The sequence below is a fragment of the Boleophthalmus pectinirostris genome, unplaced genomic scaffold (assembly GCF_026225935.1).
Source record: "Boleophthalmus pectinirostris isolate CB_2022bp ecotype Guang Dong unplaced genomic scaffold, ASM2622593v1 HiC_scaffold_12, whole genome shotgun sequence".
Lineage (NCBI taxonomy): Eukaryota > Metazoa > Chordata > Actinopteri > Gobiiformes > Gobiidae > Boleophthalmus > Boleophthalmus pectinirostris.
The window spans coordinates 27293685-27310920 of record NW_026571018.1 but is presented as its reverse complement, the minus strand read 5'-3'; the positions used below and the strand labels follow the sequence as shown (position 1 = coordinate 27310920).

The 17236-nt window shown below is 37.1% G+C and overlaps 2 protein-coding genes and 1 long non-coding RNA gene across 3 annotated transcripts in view; 2 read left to right on the top strand and 1 right to left on the bottom strand.

Moving 5' to 3' along the window:
- Positions 1–154: 154 nt before the first annotated feature.
- Positions 155–4711, top strand: sdf2 (stromal cell-derived factor 2). The gene is made up of 3 exons (XM_020922803.2): positions 155–391; positions 997–1193; positions 3345–4711. The coding sequence occupies exons 1-3, from the start codon at positions 208–210 to the stop codon at positions 3636–3638; spliced, it is 675 nt and encodes a 224-aa protein (XP_020778462.1). The 5' UTR covers positions 155–207; the 3' UTR covers positions 3639–4711.
- Positions 4712–5188: 477 nt separating this feature from the next.
- On the top strand, positions 5189–6021 carry LOC129407422 (uncharacterized). Its single transcript, XR_008631530.1, has 4 exons — positions 5189–5304; positions 5491–5624; positions 5705–5780; positions 5919–6021. It is a non-coding gene; the product is annotated as an uncharacterized LOC129407422 (long non-coding RNA).
- An 8857-nt stretch (positions 6022–14878) lies between these two features.
- The window catches only part of caln2 (calneuron 2), a 31507-nt gene continuing 29149 nt past the window's right edge, over positions 14879–17236 (bottom strand). The window contains exon 5 of the mRNA XM_020923152.2: positions 14879–15061. Coding sequence (XP_020778811.1) covers positions 14934–15061 — 128 coding nt within the window. The 3' untranslated portion in view covers positions 14879–14933. The remainder of the gene's footprint in view (positions 15062–17236) is intronic.

Genomic DNA, 17236 nt, shown 5'->3' with positions numbered 1-17236 from the left:
ACTCCCCATGGTGGTATATCAGTTTATTGTATAAATAAATATAACTAATGCAATATGGAATTAAAGTCTTTATATGCTTTTTTCTGCGTGCAGTAAACACTCCGCCTCTATAGGCGGTGCTGTTTTCAAATTATTTGCAGCAGCACAACACCTTTTCAATGACGTAGCGGTATCGAGCAGATTTGTGAGGCACTGATCAGCCAAAGAATGGGCATTTTCAGATGTAATATTCTTCATACCTCAATGTCAGCCATTATATTCATCTTATCGTGTCTATTAGGTCTGTGTTTGGGCTCCGAGCTGAGTTTTGTGACATGTGGATCAGTTATTAAGCTGTTAAACATAAAGCATAACGTGAGACTCCATTCACACGACGTACGCTACGGCTCCGGTGAGTTTTGGACCACGTTACATTACATTAATGATTGTATTTTTACTCAGGGTTGTTTTCCAATGGTACACTGTAGTAGTATGTGTAAGGGTCACTGTTTGCGACAGACTGAGCGTCTAGAACAACTGATGGATGTGACCTGTCTACGACGTCACAATCCTAATGTCAAACATTTTAGTAATGCACATTAATCATTTTAAAATCAAAACAAGCAAGGCAAATAAATAAAAATGACAACTATATCGGCTAACAACACTGAATTTTAATGCCGTGTATTTCGAGTACTGTAGAACCAAAGTAGCTTTTGGACATGACAAACTTCTCCAAACCTTTGAAGAAATTGATTATAATGACTATATCAGATCACAATGGATGGCAGTCAATCTAAAAGAGATCACTTGTGAACATGGCTAACATTAACATAGTTATTTAAATTTATGGGTTGAGAATTATTATTGACTCAAAAATGATCAAGCAGATTACTGAAGGATGTGTAAAATATAGAAGACAAATTTCTCTACAGCCCCGTAGGGAAATTTGTCCTCTACATTAAAATGTACCTTGTCCTTAAATATGCCTCTTTTTGTTTAAATATTTGTGTGCAGGTAGTGGGCAGCAGTCTGTTACCGGGGTTACAGCGGTGGAGGACAGTAACAGTTACTGGAGTATTCGTGGGACGAGGGACGCTGTGTGCCATCGTGGAACTCCGGTCAAATGTGGCCAAACCATTCGCCTCACTCACGTCAACACGGGACGCAACCTCCACAGCCATTACTTTGCCTCTCCTCTCTCCTCCAATCAGGTGAGGACCAGACATACTTCTACAAAAATCATAAGAGAAATTAACATAACTTATTCATGGTCATGGTTGCTCAATACATGCTCACACAACTATACAAATATAGGCAAACAATAGTATTAAAATAGTGTAATTATTACTACACAGATTTTTTGAGAAAAACATTTTTCAGATTATTCATTTTTCTGTGATTTTTCTGTGTATGTGTAAAATGGCACAGACTTCAGTAATGTTCTTCTATTTATGTTCTTTGTTGTGAGTGAGGAAAAAAAAATCTGTACATGTAAATGTTGGCATATAGTCCAGAATTACTACAGTTTCTTTGTTTTTCCCCATCAAAAGTACAAACAGGTGTGGTAAATATGCATTAATGATTTACTGGGCCTTCCTGATCTGTTTCTGTGTCAGAGCCACAATAGAAATCCTTTAGTCATGTTTAGTGCAGATTCAGCAAGGACACAAAGATCCACTGAATTAACACAGAAAGACAGACAGATGACTTTAGAGCATGGCTCAAGTTTCAAGGAGACACAACTTTTAATGCAAAATGTATTCTTACACGTAATGTTGCCATTGAATAAAATGATCACAACAATCACAACACTAGTGCCAAAGGTGATTACAAAAAAAACAACACATGTTACTACAACTAGAACTACTATCACTACTGCTACACTTGCCTTACTACTCCTATGATGAATGTGTATTTTTGACACTTGTCCACAATAAATGCCATCTAACTTATTAAAGGTGCACTATCTAACTTCTAAGGTGGACGGTCTGCTACAGAGTGAAGGTATTTCTTGCCTTGAATGTTCCACACAAGGGCATTAAACATATCTCCCTTGCATTTGTGCAATTCCAGGTTTTTTATAGCTCAAAAATACCTTAAAAACATGGATTCTGGCTCTTCCATAGATCTGACCATTAAACTGTCTCAGTTATGAATACCAAGTTACATTTTTTTTGAAATTCATACAGTAGATGGTTGATTAGAGAAATTTCCACACATATGTTTTTAAAGGCTCTGTAATCTTCCTCCGACCTTCTTCTTCTTTTTTTAAATAAACCTATGAGTTACATTTTAGTGATTAATATTTCTCTCTACAGCTTGATTCCTTGCTGGTGTGCCTGCCTGGGCAGCTTTTCTAAGAGCCTGGCACTATTTGGCACAGACTACTTCTCATTGGAAATGGGTTTCTGTTCATTACGCTTTAGAAATACTCAGAATGAATCATTTACAATACATAATAGCATTGGTACAAGTACAGGTTCAGTACAAGCTGGATAATATTTCAAATGGTTTCAGGAACATTCCACCCTTGAGTAGAAATGGAGAATATCTATCACTACAGTATATTTTTTTTCCCTTAACATTCATTTAATGTTAATGATTTGTTTCATTTGCATGCTATTAGATAAGCAAAACATACCCAAACGTGCTTCCTATTAACAGATCTTTCCCCCTTTCTTCAAGCCAGCTGTGCCCACTGTCATACATTTAAAATTATTTCTTATGAATTCTCGCAAACATGTGCATGCATGTTATTTCTACAGAGTTCAAACTTTGGAGGAAGAAATTTGACTATTTTTGTGTGGTAGCGCTATTAATCTAAAATGAATAATACCACTGAACCTGTCTGAGGTGATACCACTACGCTTGGGCCTGTTATATTTTTTCTTGACAAAAACTGGATGGCCATTTGAGATAATGAACCTGCTTTGGTCCTAGTTCCTAGTTCCTATAACATACAGTCTAAAAAAGACTATATATATATATATATATATATATATATATATATATATATATATATATATATATATATATATATATATATATATATATATATATATATATATATATAAGGTTATATTGTTGTATTCCTCATCATGTCAGTAAGCTTTGTTCTGTTTCTGTGACACTGGCTGTGACTATAGCACTATTTTTAACAGACTTATATCATTTTGCACAAGTTGGGTCTCACAAAGGGGGTTTTGGGGGCCCTGAGACCGAACAGAGCCAAGTTAAAACAAAAGACCCTGAACTTGTAAGGTGCACACTCGGTAGCAAAATAATTGTGGTGGAGGACCTGGGCCCCGGCCTATAAAACATGCATACATTTCCGTGTGTAACATTGTAAATCTTATGTGCAGGAGGTGAGTGCGTTCGGCGAGGAGGGTGAGGGGGACCACCTGGATGAGTGGACCGTGCAGTGTGGCGGCAGCGTGTGGGGTAGAGAGGAAGCGGTCCGCTTCAGGCACAGAGCCACAGATGCCCTGCTCTCCGTGACCGGCGAGCAGTATGGGAGACCCATCCAGGGACAGAGGGAGGTGCATGCCATGTCCAGCCCCAGCCAGCACAGTCTGTGGAAGGCCATGGAGGGAGTCTTCATGAAGCCCAGTGACAGTGCAGCGTTCAGGGGGGAGCACATCCACACTGAGTTTTAGTGGATGTTTAACACTGTCCCAACCTATTACTGTCATTGTCTGCCCCCAATGGTCTGCTCTGTCCAGTTTTATTACAACTACACCAGCAGCCTTCAGTTGTGCCTCCTTACCCTCATGCTCAACCCTTTGTATGTTTTTTTTTTTTTTTTTTTTTTTTTTTAAAACAAGCCACTGTAAAAAAGTCACTGTATTAAAGATGGACTATGTAACTTCTCTGGTGGGTCAGCCAACTACTTGTTGCCATAGAGTTGTTATCGCTTTGCCAGAAAAAAGTTACATAATATAAATTTAAGGTACAAATAGTGTACAGTTCACTAAGCAATTATAGCTGAAGTTATGATTGTTTCAGACTTTACAAACTTAAGTCCTTCAGGTTTGCGACTATCACAAATTCTAAGTTGTAGCTTCTTCATGTAATTTGATTTCACTGTTAAAATAAAATGCTTTAGCCATTTCATTTTCAAATTCAACCAAATGATTATTTTTTTCTTATTTGTACACCTATCCTCTGAGGAGAAAGTGCCAAAATGTACAATCTCAAAAGAAATGCTGTCAGCTATTCAGGTTTCCACCATCAACATGTTGGTAATTGTATTGGAAAAGAGAGTCAGAGCTCATTGTAAGGCATATAGTGGAGTTATCCCTTTACTTTTCAGGGTATTTGACAGTATTTATACAGTATGCCACATCTGGACTAACACTATGACCAATACACCAGGTTATCTCCAATTGTTCACTGATTCAGAGCGTCTTCTTACGATTCTTGTTGTGTGTTGTGTTTTTGTCTAACGATTGCTTCAGTATTCATGTGGAGAGAAGGTTGGCTCAAATGTATTCCACTCTACCACTTTTTATTTTGTTGTTTTCAGCCAGACAGCAAATAAGCAGCCTAGCATATCAGTATTTTTCATAGGACATAGCACATCAAGATTTTTGTTCACTACAGAATTTGTTTAAACAATATGTTGGACAACAGTGTTTTACATTAATGCTGTTTGTGTTGCAAGTTTTATATGAACAACCGACATAAAAGAAATACCTCGAATTAAAGTGATTTTTATGCATACGAACAATGTTGTACTGTTGTGTGTATTTTAAGAGAATACTACTTTGCAGGGATTTACACAGAAGTAACAAGAGTCCCCATAACTAATAATGATGCACTGCTAGTGCTGGAAGAAGTACTCAATTTTGATACTTAAGTACAGATACCAGAGTAAAAAATGCTCAAGTGTATGTATTTAAAGAATAGAAACTATTTGAGTATTTCAAGTCTGAGATCTAATAATGCTTCAAATGTAGTGATTTTGATTTTGACATTGAAGATTTGTACTGACCTTTGTTCAACAGAACCAACTCTGAAAAAATGGTCCAAGAGGGGTTGCTCAAATTGCAAAAACTAATTTGACAACAATAACATGACTTTTTTACATTTCTCTGTCCAGCATGTTTAAATCTTACAAAGATCGCTTGATTGTGGCTGATGTTAGACCTGCACGTTTCTATCAGGTTGAGGAAACATGACTCTATTATAATCTCTGGTGAGGCTCCTCCCTCTGGAATTCTCCCCAAAACTTTTGGAGGGAAAATTCAAATGTAGCAGGACACAGGACAGATCCAGGAGCAGAGGACACACAGTGTGGAGCAGGAGGATTATGATCTGGAGGTGAGACTTTTTAAAGATTTTATGTGCTTCTCCGGCCTAGAATGACGTCATTGTTAAAACATGTTTGTGGTGTTTTATTTGAAATTAGAGTTAATGTAAGGACTGCTTCTATGAAACAAATTATATTTGACTGTCCATCTACAGGAGTGTGACAGTTGTACTAAGATTTCAATGTGTTTGTTCCAGAGTCGTCTACAAACAAAAAGTGACATCCAGAGCTCTGCTGGAGCTGTGGGGAAGTTTATGAATGTTACAGCTGATGTTTCAGAAAAAAGGAAGATGTTTGAGAACCAACAAAACACAGAGCACAGATGAACAAAGTAAGTAACTCAACTAAAATGATTTTAAACAACTTTTTCAAAATATACTTCCTATTGAAACAGTTATCGTGTTTCTACAGGGTGATGTGGCACTAGGAGACTTTATACCAGATGCCCTCCCTGTTACTGCATTTAGAGGAAGAAAAGCAGCACATGGTGAGTTTTGTTTCTGCAGATACAGTTCTAATGTTCTTCTGATTCTGTTCTGGTCCATTATAGGTACTTTAAATATATTTAAGCATGTACAACAGAGTAGATCATCATAATGTAATCATTTTATTCCTGTGTTCACAGGCAGAGACCAGAGCGTCTTCACTGGAATAAATCTTCACACTGTCCAGCTCCAAACTGTGTGTCTCTGTCCCTGTGCTCTCTTTGTGTTTGATTCCCTTAAGACAATACAGAACTGTAGAAAACTAAAGACTGTTTTTGTATTATTTTACAGATTTAGGTAAATTTAATTAAATTATATATACTTATACATTTCACAATAAGGTAGCATAATATAAATATGCATATTCAGCATGATTTGATCAAATTTCATCAACATGAAAAAGTGACATTCATGTTCTGAGAAAAATATGTGTAAAGGGGATCAAAATAAGTTTCAAAGGCTAAACATAATTTTATTGCATGCAACCGCTTTCCATAATTTTTTTATGCAAATCCAGCAACCTTTTTTTTCAGTGAACTGAATAGATAGCTGTTTTTCTTTGTATATTTTTGTTTGCTCAATCTATGAATATTTACAAGAAATAAATTCCTCAGCAGGTGTTATAATCATAAAAAACACTTGTTTACTTTTCAGACCAGATATAAAATATAGTGAAGTAAAAAGTATAGATGCACCTGCTCTCAAATGTATTGTAAAAGGTAAAGTACAGATACTTTATGTATACTTAAGCAAAGTAAGTACTTAAGTACTTTTCTACTTTTACTTTGTTACATTCCATCACTTGGTATCCAGTAATCTGACCATTTAAAGGTTGCTTTAGTTGCTGCAACAATTTTGGTACACCCTGTTCTATTTTGCAGATAGATGCAAATTATGCTATTATGACCTTTCGTGTAAGCCTAATTATCCATCTTTTACCAAAATTTTATGGGATGTAATTAATGTTTGTTGACCGTTAAATCCTAGAAAGTTAATTAACCTTAAAGTCCCGGATGGAACCCTCTTCTATTGCATCAAACTGTCTTTCAGTATTTGTGTGAGATTGAAAACGTAAACAGTTTAACGGATTATAGCTAAACCCAGTTGTAAATGCCTGCTTGGATCATTACACTTTGCATAATGCCTTTTGTCCATTTAACAGTGTTTTGTTTCATTATTGGTCAGCTCAGAAGACTAATCCTGATTCAAATGAGCTGCTGTTATATAGACACATCGACCATTTGTCACTGGCATCCACTGACTAATTAGCATGAGCGAGAGGCAATGCACCGTCATCACATTCAACAGGAGGGGCCTTTAACTTAGCATGGACACTGGGTAATTATGTTGCATTATCATTCAGGCAAAGGTGGTACCAACCTTCCTGCGGCTGGACAAAGGCAAAGAAGACTTTAAGTCAGGGACACAGCAAGAATGCAGTTTGGGGAGCTGAACTGGCCACCCTCCAGATCTTGCTCTGTTACACCTCTACACTGTTTTTCAAAGAATAGTATGAAAGTGTCTACAAACTATTCAATTTAAGTTCAGTCACCCGCACCATAACTTTTACTGCGTATGACTACTGTAACTTTACTATACCTTACAGTTACAACTTTTGGGGCTAGCTTTACTGTTGCTATTTATATAAAACGGCAACTTATGTCATATATACTCAGTGTTGGGGAGTAACAGATTACATGTACCGGAGTTACGTAATCAGAGTACAAATTATGAGTAACTGTATTCGGTTACTGTTTCAGTGAGTGGTAATTGGATTACAGTTACTTTGTTGAAATAAATGGATTACACGGCGGTATTTTCCCGTTTTCCTGTTTTCACATTTTGGGCTATATCCCTTTTTTTTTTTTTTTTCGGTAATTCCACTCATTGCCAGAAACTAAACCAAGTCTAAACTAGATCTAAACCAGGTCTAAACCAGGACTAAACCAGGACTAAAACCAGGTCTAAACTACATCTAATCTAGATCTAAACCATGTCTAAAATAGGTCTAAAACCAGATCTAAACCAGGTCTAAACTAGGTCTAAAACCAGGTCTAAAACAGGACTAAACCAGGACTAAAACCAGGTCTAAACCAGAACTAAAACCAGGTCTAAACTAGATCTAAACCAGGTCTAAACCAGAACTAAACCAGGACTGAAACCAGGTCTAAACTAGATCTAAACTAGATCTAAACCAGGTCTAAACCAGGTCTAAAACAGGTCTAAAACCAAGACTAAACCAGGTCTAAACCAGGACTAAAACAAGACTAAAACAGGACTAAAACAAGACTAAAACAGGATTAAAATAGGATTTAACAGGACTAAACCATGCTGTGCGGACCGTCTCTCCCCCTCTTCTTTCAATAATATTTTTAATACGGTGAAGTAAAGTCTGGGCTTTTCATTGTCTTTTAACAGACAAAACATCTTATGTTATGATATCTTAGTCTTTGCTTCTCTACAGCAAATCAAGTAATCCAAAGTATTCAGATTACGTTAAGTAATTTAATGGATTACGTTACAAACTACATTTTGGGGTATGTAATCTGTAATCTGTAGGGGAATACATTTTAAAAGTAACTTTCCCAACACTGTATATACTTTATGTAACTTTTATGACCTGGGGGGGTCACCTGCCTGTCGTCATGGGCATGTTACATAAAACATACATCTTGCATTTACTCAATTACATCTGGTGATATTGCTTATAGCTACCCTGAAAAACATACCTTCTTACTCTGGGTTTACCTGTTCAGTGTTACAGATCTGATGTGTAACTTGTTGGCATTACTCGCTTGTTTCCATGGAGATAGCTTAATGTCATGCTGTGGAACATTCTAGGCAGAAGTCAAGCATAGCAATGACTGTACTTTTATAAAACTGAATATCTACAGGGCACGTTTGCTTATGAGGTGTATGAGCTTTTTCTTTCATTTGCTGTTCCACGAGGTTCCTGTTGATGCAGATGTCATATTTGTAGGGCATTCTGAACAGACAGGATGTGCTGAAGACATCCCTCAACTTTGAAGTGAAATGTATTTGTCTCATTTGTGTTGTGAGATCTTAAGTATTCTGAGACCTGGAAACTTTGCATCAGTCCCTCACTCTATTTATAGATTTGGTATTTATACAAACTCCAGCACAGTAATGAAATCTGACAAGCAAAGCAACAACTCCTGCCTCGTCCTGACTGATAAGGGGGCTCGTGGCACGCAAAGCAACTGTCGCCAAGGATCTGCCTCTCCCGCATTGTTATGACAGAAATATGAGTTAGAAGAGAGATAAAAGTGAAGTTTGAACAAGTAATTTCTATGTCAACATGTTGCCCCCAGTGCCAGTGTTTTAAGATGCATTTAATTGAGTGTTTGCTGAGGAAAATCTTTAAGTTTTTGGTTTTTTTTTTGGAGAAGAAAAATGCCATGCTTTCTAAATTATAGCATTTGCTGAGCCTTGATTGTAAATAATTCAAGTTGTCACTCAGTTGGAGAAATGTGTGTGTTGTCGTACAACATGCCAGCAGGACAACACATGTGATCTGGTCCTCTCTGTGTCCAATTATAACTCTACTGACGTACATAAGATGATGTCCTGGTAAATTAAACAAAGGAATTGGGATCTGCCTATTGTCTGTTTTTGGGAAATTATTAATTCATTGGGGTATTTACACTTGTTCTGGTCTGATCCTGGTTTAGTCCTGATGTAGACTTGGTTTGGTCCTTTTCTAGTCCTGATTTAGTCTTGATCTAGTCCAGGTTTCATGGTTTAGTTACAATTCAGTGTAGTGTGTGTACATGTGTACTTAAAATAAGAAAAAATCTGTATTAAATACTTTTATTTGACTAGTCAGATCTACTTCCAGAATGTTACTTTTCATGGTGAACCCTTTTTCAGATTATCTAAATGAATGCAGTTTGAAGTACTCTACTTTAGTTAATTGCCATCACCATAATTAGTGTAATCATGAAAGACAAATACAATACCTTTTTTTTTTATCAAAACAAGTTTTTATTGCATAAACATATATGGATATACTTTAGATTAAACAGATTAAATTTTGTTATTTGCATTTTTAAATATCCATTCAGTTGTTAACTATTGCTCTTTTCATTCCCCTTTTCTAAGCAGCATGCCGAGGTTGTAGTACATATCAGTTTTAAATTTAAATTTTATACAATCTACAAGGTAAAAACATACTTGGGTCATAAAAAGAAATAAAAACAAAACCAAATATACATACAGTATTTGAATGTAAACTTCAAAAGGTCAAATGAGTTCCCGTACATGCACTATGCAGGGACGTAATTATGACACAATCAGTGGAGAGTAGTTAAGATGGAGTGGTCTATGCTGGTTTTAAAAGGTTATAGACTGAGACATGGTCCAGTGGTCAGATGTCAATGTGCAGTGAAATACAATAATGAGGATAGCATACATTATACAGCCTATACAGGACAGTGTGGACATTCATGTACATTGTAACACACAGAGCTTAGTGTTTTCATTGTCAGTTTCAACCTGACATGTGACAATTGTGTGATTTGATATTTGCATATTTATGAAAATGCCCTCTCCTGCTTTTCTCTGATTTGATAATTAGCTGGTAAAAACTAGAAAAAATGGCTATTAAAAAGTGAAGGATACATACAAGGTCCGGGTAGCGCAAAGAAAAAAGTAGATGGATTTTCCCTGTCCGATTACAGACGTGAAAATCGAAACGACAACATGCAATTTACAGTATATTACATCTCACTGTTGTATTTGATCTTATACAAAGATATTTTTTTGGTTAGTTTTGTTTTTATTTTTTAAAGAAAGCCCTCTGCGTTTGTGCCTCTTCCCTCAGCCCTGGACAGTGAAAAGCCTGCACAGACACAATGATGGACACAGAAATGCATTGTAGATATTAATATTCAAAAGGAGCACCGTGCAATAAGGGATTTACATTATACTGCAGGTAATGTCTCTGGTGCTTTTGATAACCTACTTTAACCAGAGCTGCACAATATTACAAACTCATTTACAAGCATTTTACTCCAAGATTATTGAATATGGCAAATCTACATTTATGAATTTACTATATTGCTGGGCTTAAGGTGACATCACACATTCTGTACTATTCTAGACTGTTGTTGCATTGGAAATAGTCACTAAAATGTCACCAAAATGATCAGATTCAACATTTATGAATTTACTTTTCAGATATTTCATGACAAGAAGCAAAGTGTCAAGTGATAGTTTGTAGCTGATGTCATTCATGTGGGGGCATGATGCTATCTGAATGCAGTACTCTGTCAGAAGCTTTATTTTGACCTTGATATGATCTTTATATTAACACAATCTGATCAGAAAGAGCCAATTTAATTAGAACTACAACAGGCAAGCTCTCAAATAACAACACTGTCACAATTAGCCAACAGTTTTTCCCCTCATCTTTTGTTGTTCAAAATCAAACACAGAACCATGAATGCTCATATTGTTCACAGGCTCCTAAAAATGTGTTGTTTACATCTATTTTGTATTTGTTCTTGAGTTTTCATCTTAAAACTTTTTTGACTGTGTTAATTTGTGCATTGTGTCTCCATGATAACTGCATTTGCATAACCGAACATTCCACCAAAGAGATACATGCTGAACACCCCCAGCATGATCAGTTACTGCAAAGTATCAATTGGAAAAACTGGTTTTTGCTCCCCATCTTCAAATAGAAGCTCTAGTATAAGTAAAATTGTACTTGGTAAAATATCAGTAATAAGTCAGATTGAACTGAATATGGTTTTGTTTTTGAGAATGTTAAATGGTGCAAGGTAAAAAATGTGCTTTTTCTCAAACTGTGCTCAATTTGTATTCACAGGAAGCTTTTTCACAATTGTAACAGCCTATTTTTACTTCACCTCAGATATGCAAATGTGAGGTACGTTTTGTAAAGTTTTCTTGAAGACAAACGATCATAATATTGTGCAGCTCTTCAGTCACTGTGTCCTATTTCTATTATTTTATGTGAAAACAGAGCAGTGTGATAAACCCCCAGGTCTCCAGACTTGTTCATCCCTGTAAAACGCTGCTGCTCTCCACACAGGAGGCTCCTCACAGTCACCTTCAGCTCTCAAACTTAGGACTTTTCACTCAAACCACCAAATATTAAAACCAGTGGTGGGCCAGTTACGCAGTTATCACTTTTTCAATATCTTTTATGTTAAATCTTTTTTTTTTTTTTTTTTTTTACTTTTATTTAACCATTAATCAGTCCCGCTGAGATTTCAGTTTCAACATTAAACATTTTAGCAATAGTGTTATAATAACTCTAATTGCTACGGCCTGTTTAGTTTAGAAAATAAGACTTTTTGAATTGTGTGAATCAAATTTCCTTTTTCATGTTTCAAAACACTATTCAATTATGTACACTTTAATACTTTAATATACAATTTTAAATACTCACTTGGGTTATTTTAATCATATACTTTTTACTCTCATTAAATATATTTTTTAATAAGTAACATTCATTTATTTGTGACCAGTCCAACCCTTTCTGATCGAAGCTAAAAACACTATCAATACAATCATTAAAATGGCAGTCCCTTTGGTGGCCACTACACGGTGCCCTTCACCATTCTCCAACACCAACAGTCAGTCTTTATATCCCTGAAATACGTTATCTCACTAGTTTCTACTCATTATACATTCGGTCGTAAAGAGGAGTAATACATTACACAGGCTAAATAGAGCTATATTTACAATGGGGTCCAAAGGAATGGTGTCATTACTATGCTTTACTATGGCAGTGTGTTCTCTGGCATGCTTGTGTGTGCGTGTGGCCTATATTCACCACATAAGGGCAGTATTGCAATGGGGATATAAATAAAACAAACCCCCCACACCACAGTTAAAATGCAGTCATTTACCTTAGCCCATTGCCCCAAACCATTTCACGTAATATAACCCAGTATATATTAAACTAGAGGTGATTGATATGGACAGCGCTGTCAGTATTACTTATTGGATGGAGTACTGTGCAAAAGTTTCCAGTGGGTTTAGGTGAATGAAAATCTAGAAAAACACAAAACACATGGAAAGCCCCCGCCAAGGCACGGGCTCTACCTCACGACAGTGGCAAAGCGTTGATGATGTTGTTTTAAAGCTTCATTGCGCTACTTTTCTGGTGGGGGGGTCTGTCAGCAGCTTGTATCCATGGAGATGTTATTGCTTTGCCTGAAATGTTCCATGGTATGACAGTAAACAAACCTATCTAGCATTCATTCATTACTGGTGTTTCTATTGTTCAAAAATACAATAATTCTCTCTGTGAATGGGTTTGCCTCTCCATAGATCTGACCTGTTATGTAATCTATATTTGAGGAACATTCTAGACAAAGAAATAGCATTTCCATGAAGATAAGCAGGTGGCGGATCCTCCACTGAAAAAGTTATGCAGTGCACCTTTAAAGTTCAGTAATACTCACAATAGTCCAAAAATAAATAAATAAATAAATAAAAAAACATAAAAAATAATAATAATAATAATTAAAAAGCGAGATGACTGTTTTTAACAATAGCTAAAGATGTATAAAATTGTTAATACCATCCTGCATCAAACTGGGCACATGAAATTAGATGTGTTCTTCGCCAGTTTCAATTTAAAGGTGCATTGTGTAACTTTTCTGGTGGAGGGTCTATCAAATGCTTGTCTCCAAAGAAAAGTTATTGCTTTGTCTGGAATATTTCACAGTACGGTATTAAACCTTTCTATCTTCATGGAAACCAAACCAGACCAAGTTACAGGTCAGATCTTTGGAGAGACAATCCTGCTTCCTGTTTTTCTAGGTATTTTGAGCTATAAAACCAGCTATAATTTAATAGATGTAGTAGGTATAGATGTTTAATGTCATAATGTCCTATTATGGAATATTCCAGGCAGATGACAATAACATACCCACAGAAATAAACAGGTGACAAGTCCTCCACCAGAAAAGATACACTATGCACCTTTAAGTTTGAAGACACAATTGTACATACTGCTTCAACATTTTTTCCACGTTTTGCCTAAACTTTGGCACAGCACTGTACAGTATGTCTCGTTTCTATTTGTATGTATTTGTGGGACAATTTGATTATTCTCCAATGGTCCCTCTCTGAGTTTTAACTTGTGCTCCTTGTACATAAAAAATTCATATGCCCCGAGATTATTAGAGGGCAGATCCAAGGATGCAAACATTCAAAAGAAAAGTGGTGTGATGGTTACAAATGCAGTACGACGCTGTGTTCAACATTCAAAGCTCATATTCAGTTTGTGATTAGTTTTGGCTGAGTAATTGTTTGTGTGCACGATTTATGGAAATTAGCACAAAGCACCTGATGTTAGACACGTTTTGAGTAAAAGTCAAGGTTAAAGGGTGGTCTCTGTCTTTGCAGCAAAAACAGCAAGTTATACCCCTTATATTTATACAAAATGTCATTTTCTATTTCAGATCACAATATTTGTCTTTCAAAGCTACATCAATGAATTGCGTATGGTGGAAAAGTTAGTTGTTTCAGTTGTTCAGGTGATAGGCAGTTTAAAAGGTCTACAGTCTCAAACCTGGATAGAATGGGATGTGCCAGGATGTACGTTGAAAGAAAAAAACAAAAAAACAAATTAGTCAGTTTGAAGATGTTTTGTCAATGGAAATATTTCATTATAGATTTTGACCAAAAAATTTTCAAAATCTTATCAATACCAAAAACATAACTATATCTATACACTATAGATCATAACATTTGGACAATTCCAAAATATCTAGCTCCAACCAAAGAAATCAGGATTCTCAAATCTTTCAGGCAATCTTTTTTTTCAGCAAATCATTTTCTTCTAACATACTAACACTGCCAAATGTATGCAGATAATATTTTCAGCAATTACTTTATACAGAACTATTGAAAAAAACAACAACTTTTCCACCGTGATCTAACTCATCAATGTTATACCTTGTAGAAAGAAAACTTGAACACAAACAGACTGACTTCACATGCTGCTGAAGTTCAAATCAAAGTGTACATAAACAGCAGTGATGGTTGGACAAGTGCACGGGCTTTGGCCTGTTTTAGAGTCAAGGGGGTGAGGTTCATGGCTCCTGCAGGTCCCGTCCCAGTTATGCTCACAGTGCAAGTGGTTACTATGGGGACTACTCCATGCCGTTTCGGAGCATCTGATTGGCCGCGATGAGCATGACACTGATGATGAACGCCATGGCAAAGGCGCAGATCAAGCTCTTCCGCACACACGTTTGACGGTTCTTCTTCTTGGGATGGACTGCAAAATAAGCAAGAACAAAATACAGTTTCATTATATATTCCATTTTTAGATCTTATCTGAGACTAAATACTAAATTGCAAGTAAACTGAATACTGAATACTTGTCCAATCACATCTTCCCCTTCCTCTCCCTTTTAGTCGTCCAGGCAGTTCTAGACTGCTGCCCCCACGACCCGGCCCCGGATAAGCGGAAGAAAATGGATGGATGGATGGATGGATGGCACTTCTAGGCACTATTTAGACTGTGGCTGTGGGTGGAGTTTAGGTGTTTAGTCCCACTTTAATACATATTTATTTCAGATAGAGATGCATCAGTTGCACTTTTTCGCACTCAAGGTATTTGGGTTTAACTACTCCAGGTCAGAGACTTCTCTTAAAATAATACGTATAACTCAGTGATTCTCAACCACTGTGCCGCGGCACACTAGTGTGCCGTGAGAGATCGTCAGGTGTGCCGTGAGAAATTATCCAATATCACTTTTTTTTAAATAAATATGTATTAATTATTACCTGCAAATATTATGTCATTGTCGAGTGTCCGTGCTGTAGTACAGTGTAGTATATAATGACTGGCAGAGTGATCTAATATTCGTCCGGGTGGCGACAGGCAGCTAATTGCCTCGTTCCTTTAAACCAGTGGTGCTCAATATGTCGATCCCGATTTACCAGTCGATCGCCAAGGTCGTGTGGGTAGATCGCCGTGTCTCGTCTCGGACTCGCGTTTGGACTCGGTCTTGTCTCTCACTCAAGGTCTGACACTCAACAAGTGCGATCATATTTCATTACGGCCGCTGCTGTTGGTAATAAACTTGTACAGGTGTGCCAGAGCGTGTGGGGCGTCTCAGTGCAGCCCGCAGAGACTCTACGGCACATCACAAACACACACGCTCCCTATGCACGGCTCGTCTGCAACAGCGTGTGCCCTCGTGTACCAGCATGCATCACAGGGCAGATTAAACTTCCTAAACATCCTACCTGTCCATCTGCCCACGTCAGCACGCCGCCCCTCGCCTTTTCACGCTCTCGCTCCTTCCTGCGTAGAGCGAACACAAGCCCCTCCCACAGTGCGGCGGATTAGAAGAGCAAGACCAAACGTGAAGCAAAAACCAGTCTAAATTTGTGTTCCAGTGTTGGCACAAAGCAGGTCTACAGCATAGAGCAGATCTACAGAACAGACCTACTGCCACATTTGGCTGAAGTTTGTCTAACAAAAGTGCACAAATGCATCTGTGTTTGTCACGATGTGCGTTTGGTTTGATAAATGTGCAGAGGCTGGTAAATATCACTGCAAAACCAGAAAAGAATGAAACTCCAGTTTGGAACTTTAAAAAACAGGTTTAAAAATCTTCCTTCACTTTTTTCACAGTTTTGTGTAAAGTGCCAGAGGAAGAAGGGGTTCTCAAACTGTGGGTGAGGGTCCAAAAAAGGGGCACAGAGTGTTTCAGTGCAGTTTGCTTGGTTTTGTATTAGGTAGATCTTTATGACTTGGTCATTTTGTAAGTAGATCGCATGCTGAAAAAGTGTGAGCATCCCTGCTTTAAAAGAATTAGTAACGCATGTGCATGGTGTCATGGAAAAGTTTTTAAAATGGACGAATGCGAACTCCGAAATGGGCCCTGGACAAGATTCTGACCCAGAAGAAGAGCTTTTCAAGCTTAACTGCTATAAAAACTAAAAACAGAGAGAGACTGAGAGCTGTTGATGAAGAGCTTCGTGTGTGTCTTTCTTCTATTCCTGCCAGGATATCAGCTTTGTGTTCATCTAAACAGGCGCAGGTCTCACACTGAGTAAGTAGAAATTAATGTAGAAATTATATTGTAATTAAATATACTATATAGTGTCATTTTTGTAACATTTTGGTTAGTGGCGTGCCGCAAGATTTTTCCAATGTAAAAAACGTGCCGTGGCTCAAAAAAGGTTGAAAAACACTGGTATAACTGATTCATATAAACCACATCATTTTAGCCTTTCCGACAACACTGAATGGGCAAAAACACTGACAAATTTAGTTGTACTTCATTTTCAACAATGAGTCAGAAACATGTTTTAGTTTGAACTGTTACCCCGCCCACTTAGTGTTTTCTGCCCATGACACATAACAACTACCTGGAATAGTTTCATGCAGTTCTTTCTGCATGATTGTCATCAACTGTCAGGGATAGTGGTTGTTGTT